Source organism: Lepidochelys kempii, chromosome 1 (assembly GCF_965140265.1).
Source record: "Lepidochelys kempii isolate rLepKem1 chromosome 1, rLepKem1.hap2, whole genome shotgun sequence".
Lineage (NCBI taxonomy): Eukaryota > Metazoa > Chordata > Testudines > Cheloniidae > Lepidochelys > Lepidochelys kempii.
In genome coordinates, this window is record NC_133256.1 from 186388009 (window position 1) to 186405970 (window position 17962).

The 17962-nt window shown below is 41.3% G+C and overlaps 1 protein-coding gene across 6 annotated transcripts in view; it reads right to left on the reverse strand.

Moving 5' to 3' along the window:
* Window positions 1-776: 776 nt before the first annotated feature.
* Window positions 777-17962, reverse strand: part of CRYBG3 (crystallin beta-gamma domain containing 3) — a 145436-nt gene continuing 128250 nt past the window's right edge. For 4 of the 6 annotated variants that reach the window (XR_012154202.1, XR_012154203.1, XR_012154199.1 and 1 more), the window contains exons 19-23: window positions 12514-12637; window positions 9482-9640; window positions 5749-5908; window positions 3091-3308; window positions 2359-2446 (exon numbers count right to left, since the gene is read on the reverse strand). Coding sequence is in view for 2 of the 6 variants with exons in the window: in XM_073305192.1 (XP_073161293.1) it covers window positions 2358-2446; window positions 5749-5908; window positions 9482-9640; window positions 12514-12637 (532 nt within the window). In the remaining 4 variants the exon portion in view is untranslated. Of the gene's footprint in view, window positions 2447-3090; window positions 3309-5748; window positions 5909-9481; window positions 9641-12513; window positions 12638-17962 lie in introns of those variants that run through there. The other 2 variants (XM_073305192.1, XM_073305213.1) reach the window with 2 other exon arrangements.

Sequence of the window (17962 nt, forward strand, 5' to 3'; positions counted from 1 at the left end):
TACTCATCTTATTTTTGCTGATCCTGCTTGGTTTCCCCCTTATTAGTGTTGAAAGGGGTCATAGGTGTAGAACTGGACCAAAAGCTACTTGTTAGCAAAAAAAAAAAAAACCCACCACCCAGCAGCTGAGATTTCAGCTAATTTTAATATCCAACATGGAGCAAATGCTGGGGCCTCTGACACATTTACAAAATATGCTTAACCATGAAGAAATATCTACCTGTCTTTTGTTGCACAGCATAGTGGAAGTAGAAGAATTTAAAGTATGGCCATTAGTTAGCAAGAAGCTGAACTACCCAGTGGCAAATAGATGTGACTCACTCCCATTTCAAGCCTACAGTTGTCTCTGCTCTCATCTCATGTAACTCACTATTTGAAGCAGAGGCCCTGTTTATCAGGGAAAACCCAAGCAAACTACTAAGGTGGGGCAACAGGCCTAGTCCAAGTAAATGACTTGTGGTAAGGTAGGCTAACCTGTTTTCACTGCTCTGCACATCCTCAACAAGGAAGTGAGCCTGCCTGTAAAGAGGCAGAGGTAAGTACAAAAACATTCATTCTGCTTCATGTCTCAGACCTGAGCCACAAAGACAACTCTGGCTATAGCTGTGTTGTCAGTCCCTGGGAAAACAAACAGGTTAAAAAAATTGTGCCGTTTCTCCACAGGCTTGGGAGATAGTGATTTTTGTTCCTTATTGTCTTCGTGAAAAACAAAATTATTGCATTTACGCAGTACAAAATACTATAAGCTAAAGAATCTCTCAGAAGTTTTTACAATTAAAATATACATGCTTTACTTTATTATGTAATACTGATACACCAGCTGTGATCTACTCATTGTTTTGAGGGAAAAGGGATTATATTACAACTAGAAAGCACAAATCATATTTAACATGTTGACAAATTTTCATAGAAAAATCTACACAAGTGCTTCAGTGAGAAAATATATACACTCACAAAGCTGTATTTGATTTTAGCTTTTTAGAATTAAAAGTAAATAAGTGCAAGTAGGTACAGGTATTCAAAATATATCACTCCCTCTCATACAAAAATAGTCTTACGCCTCTTTCACTTTTCTGTGGCAAAGATTTGGTTTTAGGATGAGACATTAACATTTCCTATAGCTATAGGAAACAATACAATCTTTCACGTTTTGGTTTAGCTAATCTGTACTCCTCCTTTCATAGTTTAATAATCAAGACAAAAAACACAGGAGCCAGAGAACATACCTCACTTAGAAAGCATTACATATTGAACTGCATTTAGGAAGACACTAATTCTGGGAGAACTTCATAATGGAAATTTTAAACACTTTTCTCCAATGGGTAAAAGAATAAACCGAAAACCATGGAGCCCTCTTAATACAATCTGCCTGACATAAATAGTCAACACTTTATTAACTGAAAGAAAGGTTGCATAGCATTGTGATTTCACTGAAAATTGTGCTTCTGGAAGTCATCAGTATCTTCAGGTCTTTAGCGGAGGTACACAATGCTGATGAGCCTCAAGAAAGTTAGCATGCATCAGGTTGCTTCTTTAATCTTACCACAGCACAAGGTATTAGTTAGCACCTTTACAAAACAAATCCGGCTTGTATGCGTGCTATTGAATATACTGTGGTTTTAAGACCAAAATGTATTTAACCTCTATCCTCAACAAGTCCTTTTAGAAAGCTAGCCTGATCCAGTATATGTTTGCACATATGACTCTCTATTTGTATATGAAAGTCTACTTTCTACCCTGGCTCATGGGCTGGCAACTGATAGGCCCCTGAATCCAAAAACTATTATGGTTTAATGCAATACTACTTAAGACAAAGGCCTAATTTTACCCAGGTGGACAATGACCTGTCATTGTATCTGATACAACCAAGCACTGGACTTCCAGGCTAGTCCTTTTTATTTTAGAACAGACTTTGTACCAAGAGAGGATTTTTGTGATTAAAACTGAATCCTAAAGCACCAGCTTCTCCTTTAACTTTTGAGGAGAAAGGGTATAATATGAACTAGTCTTTCCTAATGGATGACACAGGAAAGGCTATTTAGAAATGAACTGCCAAGTTTTTGCTACTGTATCATATCTTTGCCTTCACTTAAAGATTAACAGGACTAGTAAATGTTACAGAAATGTAGGCTTAAATGGTGCCTTAAGAAGAGGAAGACCTCAATATGGAGTCATGTGACTATTAGAAAAAAAAACATTACACTAACCTCACCTCTCCAATGTGCAAAATTCAGTTGTTTGGGAGTAAGTAGAGTGGACTTGCTGAGTAACATTCCAGTGGCATGTGACTTCAGTAGTTCCTTCTCTGAAACAGTGTTCATAACCCACTTAGGTCCATAGTCCCAGGATCTTTGTATTCACAATATTTCAATGTCCCATTTCTGTGAGAATTCACTCTCCAGGGGCTGATTTACAATTACATAGTTCCTGTCATAATAATTTCCTCCTAAAAATAGAAGTTCATTAAGGCAAGGTTAATTGTTAATGCAGCATACTTATAAACAAAACAAATAGACTGTTGGTTGTTCAATTGAGTGTATATATTGTACATTGAAAACTAAGTGTGTATAAAATACAGGAAACTCATTTCAAAGTTACTCAGACTTCTAAACTTTAAAGTGAATCTCATATTAAAAATGGACTTTTTCCTAGAGCAAATCAAAAGCTATATAAGATTTCGGAGGGCAGGGATTTTAGAGGTGGAGAGTGGTTTACTGTCACTGGGAGTACAGCATTGACTCTTCACGTCTTTGTGCGTTAATTTATTCAGCTGTAAAATGGCTACAGTACCTGTCACTCTGTCCGATGGCATAGTGGTGCAGTGTCTTAATGAAATGTTCATAAAGAGCAGGAGCTCTTTACTTTCCTCTCCCTCCTTTGGATGTATCTGCTCTTGAGGGCTCTCAGCTTCTGTCCACTTTAAACACCACTACTTGTTAACTCTGCCCTGTGTCTCCTCTACTCCCTCCCATCATTTCTTCCTCTCTGCTCTCCAAGTCTGCACCATCAATCTTCACTTGACCCCTCTTCCCCACACTTCTTTCCATCTCCCTCCTCCACAGTCAAACTCAAGTGCCTTGAATTTTTCACCTCAGTCCTCTCCACTCAGAGCCTTTGAATGGGGAGGGTAGTGTTCAAAGGTTACACACAACCTCTTCATAACAACGGGTCTCTTCTCCCTACTCATTCTCCTCCATGTCTCTGCTGCCTTTGTACTCCTGACTCCTCCTTGAGATCTTTGTCCTGGGTCTTCTGTGATTGTACCCTTTTTCTCCTCAGCTTGCAATGGTTGTACCTTATGTCCTTTCCTGGAGACACGGGTCACTAAATTACTGATCATAGAAATGAGAGGTGGGACAGACCTATAACAACATCAGCTGGCTTATTCTATACAGCACTGTACTTCACAGTACATTATCTGGTCTAGTTTTAAGAACCAGAAAAACAGTCTCAAGCAAAGGATTTACAACTGCTTCCCTTTGGAAATCACTAGAGCCTAATATTCCCCGCCCCTCCCCCCACCCCCATATTCACCCTAAATCTCACTCCCTTCATCCCATTGCTCCTAACTCTGTTTCCTTATATTGTCTTCTCTGAACTCTCTCCATTTTGTCAATAGATTTCTTGCATTATAGCACTCAGAAATGAACATTAAGATTTCGGCTGCCAGTTTCATGCATATTGGCCAAATAAGAGTTACATAATTGCCAGAGAGCTAGAAAGCGCGCTCTCAGTTTTATTATTTCCCTTAGAAGGATTTTTAGTTTCAAGTGTACCTCTGTGCTCAGGAAACGCCTTTTTGCCAGGGACTTAAGAGACTGTAGAACTGAAAACTAGCTCTCAGCCATTCCCTTAAATGCATTTCAACTTCTTGTAACTGGCAAATCCAGAGCTACTGCTACAACTATCAGCACATTTTACAGGTGTAGAATGCCACAGTCCTGAGCCAGGATTTGTTCTCTCCAGCCAGATGCCTTTTACTTTAAATACCAATTTCTGTTTCCCGCTTGACTCCAGCTAGCATAGACGATTCCTGTGTTAGAGCTATCGTGCATTTTGCATTAACAGGTCACAAACCTCAAATAGCAAAAAGAGTTAAATGCTCCTAGGGACCTGCTATTTATAACAGCATTTTAAATTTCTTTTCAGACACCCAAAGAATATAGTATTCAACAACTATATTATTCCTGTATCAACCTGGTCACTTGAATATTAGATCATGCATTAAATAAAGCAGCCCAGGTTTAAACAATTTCAACGTGTATCTTGTCGAATAGACAACACTTTTTAAAACGTCTGTTTTCATATTCTAAAATTTGTCCTCTATATTGCTAATAAGGACAGTTTTGTACTTAATGATTTTGGGTCAAGCTACGCACAACAAAATTAATGATTAATTAAAATTAAAACTTAGGAGCCCGGATTACTCTTAGTTCCCAGCCCACAGGGGTTAAATTCTTTATTGGTGCGGATATATATTTTTCATTGTGTCCGTAAGTTCTAGTTGCAAGAATCAAGAAGGTTTCATCATTAACAGCAGCATCAGTAAACTTTTAAATAAAGTGAACTATATTTTAAAAACAAAGGTGATCTTGGACGTTTTCTCTCCCATTTATCGTTGTGCAAACCACTTACTGCATTTGTGACTGTATAACACCTCTCAGGTAGCTACAGCAATTGGTTACATGGAAAAGGATTAATAAAGTAATGTATTTTTAGCCCTTTTAAAGCATCTCAACAGCTGGAAATGAAGAGGAGCCAGTACTATCCGATCAGCTTGCTCTCTGCCACCAGGGTTAGAGAATCACCGTACCATTACATGCTCCCCAGGCGACCACACTATTGCCAGGACTTGAGAAATTCTGCTTCCTAAACAGCAATGCTCCCTTTGAGCTGCACTTCCTGCAACACAGTTCTGCCCAGCAAGAATTAGATGTAGAGCCCAGGTTGCCTAACTCCTAGTCCTATGTGCCAACCACTATCCTGAAAATTTTAAGAGCAAATAATCTGCCCTCCTGAGCGGCCATGTAGCTGATTTACACTCTACTCCTGCTGTCATTAAAGTAAATGGCAATAAGATCTGGCTCTTTATTACAATGATAGTTGAAAGTGAGGCTCTACCACAGCATACTGGAAAAATTCAGTATGAAGAAGCCACTAGATACTAAACTGGCTTTACACAGGGCAACTTATATAGGTTGGTATTTTACATTTTTTGGCTGTTTTTCATTGTACCAAAATAGGGTTATGGTAAAGGGGGGTGGGAGTTTTGTTAGGACATAAATTGCATTTTCATCTTGTACAAATGCTGCTTCCAGACATTATCTTTCTGCTCTCCCTAAAGTAAAATTGATAAGTGACTGGTCAAACAGCTGAGATCAGCTACAAGGAGCAACGTGAAAAAAAAACAAACTATTTTTCTACAGTATTTTTTTTTCTAAATTCATCTGCAATGTAGTTTTCAAAATGTTCCCCTTAGTTAGTAAATGTTAGTTGTGAAGTGAAAACTGGTGAAAGTTACCAAGATTTAGGGCGTTATGGAATAGCATGACTGTGCTTTTCTGTCTCACACACTAAAAGGGATTGGCACATCTGTCACCTCACCCAACAGAGTAAAGGGACTGTTGTGTTGAATATTGTGCAAGATGGTTGAGGGTACAGACAACTGGAACATCATAGCCAGCCACAACTGCCTACGGCAAAAACATGCATTTATAAATAAAAACAAGCAGATGAGCTTTTTAGTACCTTTGATATCGAGAACCAGTTGATCACTAAGGTACGAACTGATGGTTCCATCCTTATTGAGCCTCCACTTCTGCCTAGCCTTTCCATGTTCTGTCCACAGTGCTACTTTAGCTCCAGGTAGGTCTCTGCCACTGACAATATCAAGACATGCAGCAATAGCCTACAAGAGTTGGAGAAAATAAATAAATAATAGAATCTGGTCATTGTGACCATGATGCCTCAAAATAAAAATGCTGTGATTAGCAACAGATCCCACCACTAAGCTGGGAGTAGATTACATTCATCACACTTACAACTAATAGCTTGTTCACTGGGTAGATCAGCATACATTATTCCTGACATTTCTAAAAGTAAATAAGCACCATTTTATTTTAATTAAGTAGAACTTTCAGGCAGGCTTTATGCAGGAAAAAGAAAAACACAAGCAATTCTTTACTCCTTCCTTTGCAGGTCCCTTTGAAGGCTTTATTGGGTACGCCTACACAGCAGAAGCAAAGCTTCCAACCCAGGGTGAAAGACTTGGGCTAGAGGGGCTAGTGCTAACTGTCTAAAAATAGCTGTGTAGACAGCACTAGGAAGTTGCAGCTTGGGCTAGAGCTCAGGCTCTGAAGCCTAGGAAGGGAGTGGACTTCACAGCCCGAGCCACAGCTTCAATACACTGTCTACACAGCTATTTTAGAGTGCTACGTGAGCCCCGCTACCTTGGGTCTGTCAGTCTGGGCTGTGAGGCTCACTGCCATGGCCTGTGTAGACGTACCCATTGTGAGCGGCTCTTATGCAGACTGGAGAGACAGTGCAAGGCCTTCACCATGTGCATGCTGCACAAGTGCCTAACCCAAGAAGTTCCTGTGTTGAAGAGAGGGCAGGCATTCCTCTCAAAAGTGCACATCATCTAAGAGCAGAGACAAGGTGAGGCCATCAACCAACCTATGATGACCAACATAGCGAGCCTAACCCGCAAGGGAGTACTGCATCTCCCAAAGGGGAGCAGCCAGGGTGGATTAATTTTAATCATGATTTAAATTAGCAAGCAGGAAACCTTGATTTAAACAATCTATTTTAATCTAGTTTCAATTTGTATTTTAGTTATTTTCCTAAACAAAGATTCATTCTCATTGGATTGATAAAACATGGATATGAAGTTAAATATAACCTTTACTCTAAATTTGGTGCTTCTTTTTGCTAATCAGGAGTATGCACTATACCAGTGGTCACCAACCGGTTGATTGCGATCTCTGGTGGTGTAGTGGGGCTGCCGCTGAAGCAGGCTCCCTGCCTGCCCCGGCCCCACGGCACTCTCAGAAGCGGACAGCGCAGCCCCAGGGGCCTTTCCCTTTGTGCGCAGCTCCTGTCTGCAAGCACCGCCCCTGCAGCTCCCATTGGCCAGGAGTGGGGAGTTGTAGCCAATGGGGGCTGCAGGGGCAGTGCTTGCAGAGAGGGCCCTCCTGCACCCCAACATTCTGCCCAAGCCCAGACCCCCCTCCTGCACCCAAACACCTTCCCAGAGCCCGCACCCCCTCCTGCACCCCAACACTCTGCCGCAGCCCAGAGCCCCCTCTCATACTGCAAACCCCTCAGTGCCTGCACCCCCTCCCAAACCCCAAGCCTCTACCCCAGCCTGGTGAAAGTGATGGGGGGGGAGGGGGATGGAGTGATCGGGGAAGATCCTGGGTTGCCCTTAAGTTCAAAAAGTGCTCTTGGGCATAAAAAGGTTGGAGACCACTGCATTATATCTATACACGTATTTATATAGCTTAACTTGCATTTACTAGTTTCTTAATTTTTATGTTTTTTTCTTTGTGTTAGGAAATGGTGAATGATATATTTGAGGAGGAGTTGTTTTTTTTAAGTGATTTGTGTCAAGCACTATTTGGATGGAAATTCAAATTAAATCAAAAGTGCATAAAAGACAGGATTTGAGTTTTTAGTTTAAAAAAATATCTTAAATGTGCTGGACACATGGAAAAAGAGTTTATCAAAACATGATTTGCATTTAAAACAAAATAATTTATTAAACAGAGGAAGTATTATCTGTAGTGAGTGAACTGAACAGATTGTTTTGGGTCACCATGTCCTTCAAGATTTTAGAACTAGAAGATCTCATCTTCTCACACCTTGTTTTTATTCATAGATTGGAAGAGGAAAACAAACTTTTCCGCTTTTTCAGTTTCCAATTGGTTTAACTTTGAATGAACTAGTCACTGAACTGAACTACCTGAATAAACCAATATGAAAAAAATACTCTCTGCACCTGCAGAAGGGGCTACTGCTGTCAAAAGCTGGTTTAGCACTTTGACAAACTCTAGTCCAGGTGCTCAGCCAGTGACTTCCACCAATTCAGTGGTTTGACTTCCTTAAACTTGTCAGCAAATATGTATTGCTTAATATTATTGTGTATTTTATTTAAATTATTTTAATAGATTACAATAAGTTGAGATCTTAACATAGGTTGACCATTTTAAAAAACAGACCTGTATTTAATTTAAACCAAAAAACCTTATTTAAATTTTTAAAAATCATTGATTTTTATCCGCTCCAGGATCAGGAGGAGGAGCACTCCTCTTGCACATGTGTTGCTCCAGGAGGAATTTGGTCTCCCCAAGGCAGAATTCATCCAAAAGCACCACCTGGGGATCTGCGACTCTGCACTGGGCCCCACTTAAGGTTGCGTCTAAACAGTACAACTGTGCACCAAAACTGTAGTTTTTCCTCCTTCAACTCAATTAATATAATTATCATTGTATGGATTAATACAAATTTATACAATTTTTACCGAGACAATACTACCAGCATATTACTAGTACATAAGCAAAGCAAAATGAGGAAGGATGGTGCCCAGTGATTACAGCACTAGCCTGGGACTTTGGAAATCCAGGTTCAAGTTCCATTCCCTGCTCCACCACAGACTTCCTGTGTGACCTTGGGCAAGTTACTTTGTCTTGTTGTGCTTCCGTTCCCCATCTGTGAAATGGGGATAACAGCACTTCCCTACCTAATGGGGCTGTTGTGAGTAACACATTAAAGATTATGAAGTGCTCAGATATTATGGAAGTGGGGGGCCATTAAAAAGTACCTAACAGATAGAAAGCAAAACACAATGGGGAAAACAGACAGTGCCGTAACATGTCCAGGGGTACATTTTCATCTCACTGCACAGATGTTTACACAAGAAGTGACTATATCACATGTTCAGAGCAAGTGCACCTTTACCTGAAAACATGCTGGAAAGTTAAAGAAGTTTTTTTAAAAAGCTATACAGGGTTAAAAGGTTTTTGGTTATTTTTTTAAACAATGTTTTTCATTTACGTAGCAACCAAAGTGCTTGCATTGTGCTTTATAAAGATGACTTGGTTCCTGCCAGGAGGAACTGTTGTCTAATTTAGACACAGATAATACAAAGAAGTAAGATATAAGACTCAGGCATGGGAGCAGCAGAGATGCTTGATCTAGGGGTGCTGGCTTGAAGTGGTTTAAATATATGGGGTTTACAGTTTGGTTCAATGGCTCTCAGCACCCCCACTATATAAATTGTTCCAGGACCCCAGGTAGGAGACAGTGAAGGGAATCAATAATAGAAGGAAGTGGGGTTTAAGAATAGCTCTGATGGAAGAAAGGCACATGAAGAGAGGAAGGCTATTATAGGGATGCAGGAGGGGACCATGGAAAATGGCTCACAGTCAAGACAAAAGGAGAGTGGGTTTATACATTGCACTTCCAACATTCAGTAACTCACCTTGGATTTGAAGAGTCCATGACAGTAGTGCCAGATCTGGGTATTCTTGCCGTTGTATGGAGAAACACACACTGAAGTAGCTCTTGCATCTGATAGGTTTCCAGTGACTGTCAAGTATTTATCCTGGGCTCGGTTCTTTATTCTGAAGTAAACTGCCGGCTATAGTTAGAAAAGCACCATTATACTATTCATGTTGTAAAGCAGGTGTGAGCAAACCCTCCCACCAGCTCCCCCAGAGCTAGCATTCTTACAGCAGTTTCCCCCAATTTATTTTCCATTCCAAAATGTCTTTTACATATTCAGTTTCAGACAGGTTGTGAAGTGGGTTTGGGGAATGAAAGAACATGCTACAGAAGTGTTGCAAGAGACAAGGTATGGGAGGTGAATGGCCACAAGCAACAATGGTGGGGGTGGCTTCTCATTTGTAGCCATTCATGTTACACTTTTTTGCCATTCATGAACACACACAAAAAAAAGTGGTATCCACTTACAGGGGAAGCCTGCAAAGCTATTATTGAGAGGTTTTAGCTTAAGAAACAGTTCCTCTGTGACATACCTCAGGGCCTTTGAAACAGCACCATTATAGTGCATTGTGAGTTATAGGGGTCTTTATTGAAAAAAGGAGGTTCAAAGCTGCTGACAAAATTCCTCCTGGGATTTTCTTTGAATTAAAATCTAAACACCTTGCTCATTAAAATCCTGCCCTAAAAAGCCCAACCCAAAACATCTGCAAATGTGCCCTACCATTAGAGAGAATCTTCATTATAAAGTCATTAAGCGAATAATTTTTGTCCATCCATTAAGTAGTAGTCACTTCTGACATGTTTCACTATCTTTTTGCTAGTTATTAAGTTGAAAACTTGGATTTCAGTATGTTACATATCATTGAGAAGGCAGAAGAATACAAGCAAACAAGCTGCAGATTGTTTTTGCAATATTGTCCCGCCCTCTTTTGGGACCAGATCATATCCCTACACCAAAGACACTGGCAGCTAGACAAATATGCATGCCCTTTAGCGATCCAAGCAGCTTTACATGCATACATAAAAAACAGCATTTAAAAAAAATAGCAGCATCTTGTAGCATTCCTTGGAGCCTCTGTGATGGCAAGAGAATGGACTTGACAGATGTGCATGCCCAAATGCAAGTGGCATGAAAGGGGAATGTGATGTTTCTGAAGTGAAAGGCTGTAACTTTAACAGACAGTAAAAGTCCAGATCAGCTGTCCAACGGCAGGTCTATGGAGCAAGCAATCCCAGTGCCTAGGGCAAGGGTGGCCAAACTGTGGCTCACGAGCCACATGCGGTTCTTTTATCATTAAAGTGCAGCTCGCGGAGCCCCTACACGCACGCGCCCACACACACACACATATGCACACTTCCACTACCAGACTGGGGGGGGGGGGGACAGAGCTTGGGACCTCTGCCTTGCAGCAGGATTGGTGGGTAAAGGCTTCTTCCTAGCAGAGAGAAGGGGTCTCGAGGCTTCAGCAAGAGTGGAGCTGAAGTCCCAAGCCCTGGCAGGTGTGCCCCGGCTCTCGACCTTCTGAAGATTGTCTGTGCTCAGAGGGCCAGTAAGTTTGGCTACCCTGGCCTAGGGGATGGGAGTGCCTCACATTGCTCTCAAGTAACCCTTCTGACCAATGCTCTGATCAGCACTGACAGGCTACACAGGTTGCAGTGTCCAGCTCTCCTTTTCCAGAGATGGGTGTCAGCACTGCAAGGATTATGGGATAGAAAATGGAGGCATTCTCAGAGGACCCATCCTCCTCCCAAGAAGAGGAGACATAATGAGAGCAGAAAAATATTTAAATAATGAATTGATGACACCTCTGCACCGAACACACCCCTAACCCTGGATAGCACCATACCACTCTGCAGTAACATATGGACAGTTGTTTTCACCTCCAGTTTATTATGATCCAAATACTTGTGGCACCTGGCAGCAAAACTAAAATGCTCGGCTGTCAGGTCTGGTAACTAAATTTAAGTGCAACCTGCATAACAGAAATGTGTGACGTATGATTTAAACTATTATTCAAATGTTAAGAAAACGTTTTAACTGTGCCTGAGCTCAGAAACATACTTTTAAACTGACCAAATACAAGAAATACCCAGAATATAAACTGCGAAAAGCCAGGATACTAGGACAATGTTGACCCTTGTTTTTTGAAAAATTAGCAATAATTGTCTTGACTCAATTAGCAGGCTCGTTTGTAGCCAACATGAAGCTACAATGGATCACTAGTTGGGTTACCAGTTCCCAAGTATTCCAGATAACATTCATAATGGTCTCTGGTATTCTTCTATTTCAGAACATAAAATCCTGATCCCCTAAATCACTTCTCTAAATCTTGACAAAAACCTATGAATAAAATCATCTGTGTTAATCCAGTTCTCAGATTATCATCCTGGCTCACTGGAACAATTTCCAAAGTGAATCTATTGCTAAAAATTACCCCGTATGCCTCATTAAATGTAAAAAATACAATAAAATCCATCGGGGAAATAGTTCCATCACTTCAATTTAGGTTGTTTATAGGCCGATACAGGTTTGTTTTGCTTATTAATTATTATTATACAGTGAAAAACTGAAAACAGTGCAGAACCTAAAGGAGACATTGAGTTAAAAGCTTTAATAAACTCTCCATTTTTATGAAGTTACTAAAAAATTCTCACAGTAGAAAAGAGCCTGGGTCCCTTGCAGGTTTAAACTAAAGTAATTGGTGGATTCTCTATAATTTGAAGTCTTTAAACAAGTCTATTCGTCTCTATAGGCCCAATCCAATGCTCACTGCAGTCAATGGAAAGGCTCTCCTTGACTTCAGTGACTTTTGATAGGGCCTATTAGCCCACACCAGGACCCAACTTCAGGGATAAAATACTGGTCCCATTGAAATCAATGGCAGAACTCTCATTAGCCTCAACAGGATCAGTATTTGGTCAGATTTCTCAGCTGATACTTATGTATTAAATTATTTGTTTAAAGAAGTGAAAAAGGGCTTATTCCCAAAATACATTTTCCTACGGTACCTGCTTCATAGGACGAAGGGAGCCAATTACGCTCCAGCCACTGAATTCAGTCCAGTTTGAAATCTTGCTGGGTTCTAGCAGAATTTGTTTTCCTGAGAAATTTCCTCCTTCATATGCAATCCACCTGAATAAAGATAGAAAACAAACCCCTAAGATGCTAGACTCTAAATATGGCAAAACAAAGCTACACAAATAATATTTAATACAATATTTTTAAACCCAAAGGCTTTCCATGGAAGTACTACACTTTATTTATATTACTGTGCCAAATATGTAGAGTGCCTAAAGTGGCTTAAGAGCTTTCTTCTATATCAAGATCTATTTTGTATTCCCTAATATTAAGATGAAACCTGGAAACTACTTTAAACTTTTGACCTGGTCACATGAAGATTAAAAAAAATCCCTCTGTAGACATGGATGGTGTCTACAGGTTTAACGGGCATATGTGTGGGATTGCTGCATTGCAAAAGCAAACTACACAGGTCACCCCATGAAGCACCGAGAAAGGCTTTACAGCACACTACACTGCCACAAAGTTTAGTTATCAGAGGGCAAAACAGGATCTCACACAACTATGTCAATATGTGAAATGAACTACAGAAGAGCCAAACAAGGTTATACCAAACTGCGCTACAGGACCAAGAACAGGTATGAGAAATTTAATCCTAATTAACTTTCAGAAAGTTACAAACTGCTACAACAGGATTTTATATAGTAAAAACATCTTTTCAATCACAGTATTACTAACTGTAGAAGCATAACACATCACTGATACCATTTATACCTGTACTAGAATACAACCTTCAAAATATACCAAGAGCAACACACAAATTGCTCCTCCACTGTACACCATCCAGTATACACACATTACAGAGTTGCTTGCAAGCTGTATCTTTGAGCATCAGAGATATTCACATCTTGGATTTGTATCTAAGGGATGTTCTTTTGTGGACTGTGAATCCTCCATGCTCTTCTCATGAGCACATCTGAGCATAAAGCATGCACTATTTTTACTACATTTCCTATTTTATTTGCTTGAAGTGTGATGGGAGTTCTAATGTCCATCGTTTGCCTCTCTCACTGTGCGACTTTGGAGAAAGTTCTTCTGATCATGCATACTTCACTCACAGGCAGTGCACATTTGTGTATAAGCCTCAAAGGGGTCCTGTAAGTCCTGACTAACAGCTATTTAATAAGACTGACAACAGTTATAAATTCCTTCCTTTTTATTTTACCGTATTGCTGGCAATTTTATTTTTTTGAAATGCATTTGGGCAAAATCACTGCACACTTGGGGGTAAGAGCTTCAGTCTTAGCAGTGCCCAATAGTCTCAATGTAAATGCAGTGTCTATTACCAAAGCATTGTACTAGTCCATAAAAAGAGAGAGGGAAAGAAAATGTTTTTGTAATAATAAAAAGACAAGTGTTGAACTGCTCCTGTCTTCAGTAAACAAGAGAATGTGAATTGCAGCCATAAAAACACAGCGCTTACCCTTGGTATTCAATGGAGAACATGAGGCTTCAACTCTGTGCTCATGAGGAAATCAGTGCAGTGCGATTAGTCCTGTCACTCAGGTGACACAGACCTCAGCCAAAGGAATGCACAAACAAAGGTACGCATTCAAATAGGATTAAGAGAACACAGACTTAAGCTTTTTCAACTCATTGTCTTGCAATCGACTTACGTATTTGCCACACTCAGCTGCAGAGACATATCTGTGTCTTGTTCTTGGAAATAAACCTAGGAAGAGTCATTTAGACTGACCCCTGATCTTCACTACAGAATTAAGAAAAGGAGTACTTGTGGCACCTTAGAGACTAACCAATTTATTAGAGCATAAGCTTTCGTGAGCTACAGCTCACTTCATCAGATGAAGATGCATCAGATGCATCTGATGAAGTGAGCTGTAGCTCACGAAAGCTTATGCTCTAATAAATTGGTTAGTCTCTAAGGTGCCACAAGTACTCCTTTTCTTTTTGCGAATACAGACTAACACGGCTGTTACTCTGACTACAGAATTACTTTGGTATAACGACGTCGCTAAGGAGCGTGAATAATCCACACCCCCCGAGCAGCATAATTACACCGACCTAAGCGCTGGGTTAGACAGTGCTTTGTCGGCGAGAGAGCTTCTCCCACCGACATAGCTACCACTTCTTGTGGAGGTGGAGTTATTAAGCTGACAGAGAGAGCTTAGACCATCTTCACCAGAAGCACTACCGTGGTGCAGCTGCAGTGGTGCTGATGCAAGTTTGTAGTGTAGACCTACTCTGAGCATTTTGTTAGCACAAATAGCTAGGATGACCTTCTGTGACCTGGCACACCTGAAAGAGTCCTAATAGCTGATCAAAGTTTGATATGAAGATAACGTTAGCGTCAACTGTGGGTGTGTTGCCAATAAAACTCTTATTGCTTTTATGGTTTAAAGGCCTCTGCTGCAGTTTTACCTAACTTTTCATAGATGCATAGATATTTAGGTCAGAAGGGACCATTATGATCATCTAGTCTTTTAAATCACAGTAAAACTTAACTCAAAAGATAACCAAAACTGGTACCCAGCAGCCCACAGTCCCTTTCAACCAAAGCCTTTAAGGTCAATAGGCATGTCCATGCCCAGCCACTCAGGGATATGGCCCCCTCCAAGCTGCAATCCCTACCTAGCCTTCTTCCCTTAGTGCCTTAGGCCTGTGCATGACAGTAAGATCCCAACCCCATATACACAGACTTGTAGTTGTCTTTAGCCTCTTTATTTGCCCAAAGCGGACCTTGCATTTTGGGACAACAGGACAAGAAAACCCTAAATCTTGCTGCATGGACTCTTAGTTGAGACAAACAAGCCCTTCCTGGACCACCCAGAAAGAATCCCAATGAAAGACCTACAATTGTCCAACACCTATTCCCTCAATCCTGACCCAGAGATATTGCAAGATGCTCAGAAAAAGGTTGAAAAACCATCAGCAGCTCAGCCAAAACTGCTATGGAGGTGGGGAAATTTCTTTCCAACCCTGAACTGGCCCTGGGGGAGATTCCCTCAGGACTTTTCCATACCTGCGCTGACTCCCCCCAGATGCAGAGAGCCTTGTTAACATGGCCAGCGATAGTGAGAGGGAAGGTTAGTGCTCCTTACTCCCTCACCCAGTTTCTCCCTTGTATGGGCCCTGGCCTCCCATCCCAGCCAATCCTGTTAAGGTGGAGGATTTAATATCTCCCACCCTCATCCCAATGTGAGGCAGAGAAAGCCCACAGACATCCCCTCCAAGCAGATCCTTAAGGGAAAGGACACTCCTCTGTGCTGGTCCATGGCAAACCATGCTAACTCCAAGGAGGCAGGAATATGTGCATGTTCACAATTAAAATTAAATGTTAGCAGCTAGGTGGCAAATGCACACAACATTAGCCTCTCCTCTCCAAAGGTCTCAGACTAAAACTGGATTACGTCACAAGGAAAATTAATTTGTTATTCTCAACCTCAAATCTTGCTGCTGTTTGTCACTGGCCTCTAAGCTACCACACAACAAGAGCAAACAATCTCTATTTAGTAAGGGCTCAGGATTGAAATGGCAGTGATGTTGAAACCGGAGGGAAAGCACACCGGCAAAGCTGTTTGAGGCAGTTTACACTCACCCACGGGTCTACAGCCACTGGTAATACCCACTTAAATTACCCAGAAAGAAAGTTCAATCATTAACCACCTTTGCAAAAACTGGTTATGTGAAGAATAAGGCTGTGCATTTCAATGAGGCCAACCCAATGCCACTCCCAATGCTGTCATGGTACTGTAAGTGCTTCAGGCCATACGAAGATAACCCTCAAAGTGAACTCAGAGGATCAAAGACATGGACGTGGCTGGATCACAGGTGGGTCACAGAGGGTGAGGATTTCACTCATCCTTACCTGTACCTTAATTTTTCTGTAAAAAGCACTTTAATGTCATTTGTTTGAAGTGGGGAGCAACTTTATACAAAGGCCACTATACTTAGCACTGATTGCTCACAGCTACTGCTAAGTCTGCTTCACACAACAGAGCCACTAGAAGGGTGGGAACAGCCTTACGACACCAGACAGTTCTATCATTATTTATTCATCGTATAACCATGCTGCCTAGTGAGGGATCAGGTCCCCTTGTACTACGTCTTGTACAAACACAGAATAAAAAGATGAAGGATACTCAGCACTGGTATCACAGGGGTCCCACATATACGGTTACTCTGTATAAGTTACAATTCTCTCTGGTGACTGCATGGAATCAGGACAGGTACAGAAGTGTTATTTTTAAAATACTGCATAAAAGCATATAAATGTACATTACACATGGTAGTGAAGGAAAAATAGAGGTCTAAATTAATTTTTTTTAATTCACTTTAGGGGTCTGTAATGGTGATGTTAAACTGTACAAAGGCAGCTCAGTCATATGAATATGGAGAGTAAACAGGAAGATGAGCTGAAGATTAACTTAAAAAATAAAAAAGGAATCATAGAATATCAGGGTTGGAAGGGACCCCAGAAGGCCATCTAGTCCAACCCCCTGCTCGAAGCAGGACCAATTCCCAGTTAAATCATCCCAGCCAGGGCTTTGTCAAGCCTGACCTTAAAAACCTCTTATGAAGGAGATTCTACCACCTCCCTAGGTAACGCATTCCAGTGTTTCACCACCCTCATAGTGAAAAAGTTTTTCCTAATATCCAATCTAAACCTCCCCCACTGCAACTTGAGACCATTACTCCTCGTTCTGTCATCTGCTACCACTGAGAACAGCCTAGACCCATCCTCTTTGGAACCCCCTTTCAGGTAGTTGAAAGCAGCTATCAAATCCCCCCTCATTCTTCTCTTCTGCAGACTAAACAATCCCAGCTCCCTCAGCCTCTCCTCATAAGTCATGTGTTCTAGACCCCTAATCATTTTTGTTGCCCTTCGCTGGACTCTCTCCAATTTATCCACATCCTTCTTGTAGTGTGGGGCCCAAAACTGGACACAGTACTCCAGATGAGGCCTCACCAATGTCGAATAGAGGGGAACGATCACGTCCCTCGATCTGCTCGCTATGCCCCTACTTATACATCCCAAAATGCCATTGGCCTTCTTGGCAACAAGGGCACACTGCTGACTCATATCCAGCTTCTCATCCACTGTCACCCCTAGGTCCTTTTCCGCAGAACTGCTGCCTAGCCATTCAGCCCCTAGTCTGTAGCGGTGCTTTGGATTCTTCCGTCCTAAGTGCAGGACCCTGCACTTATCCTTATTGAACCTCATCAGATTTCTTTTGGCCCAATCCTCCAATTTGTCTAGGTCCTTCTGTATCCTATCCCTCCCCTCCAGCGTATCTAGGAAGATATATGCTGCACACTCAATGGCTGCTAAGATTCGCAATCAACAATCTCCAGCATAACTTGATGGCTACATGGGACTCAGTGCAAAAAGGGGGCTGGTGGAGGCTTTTGAATCCAGGC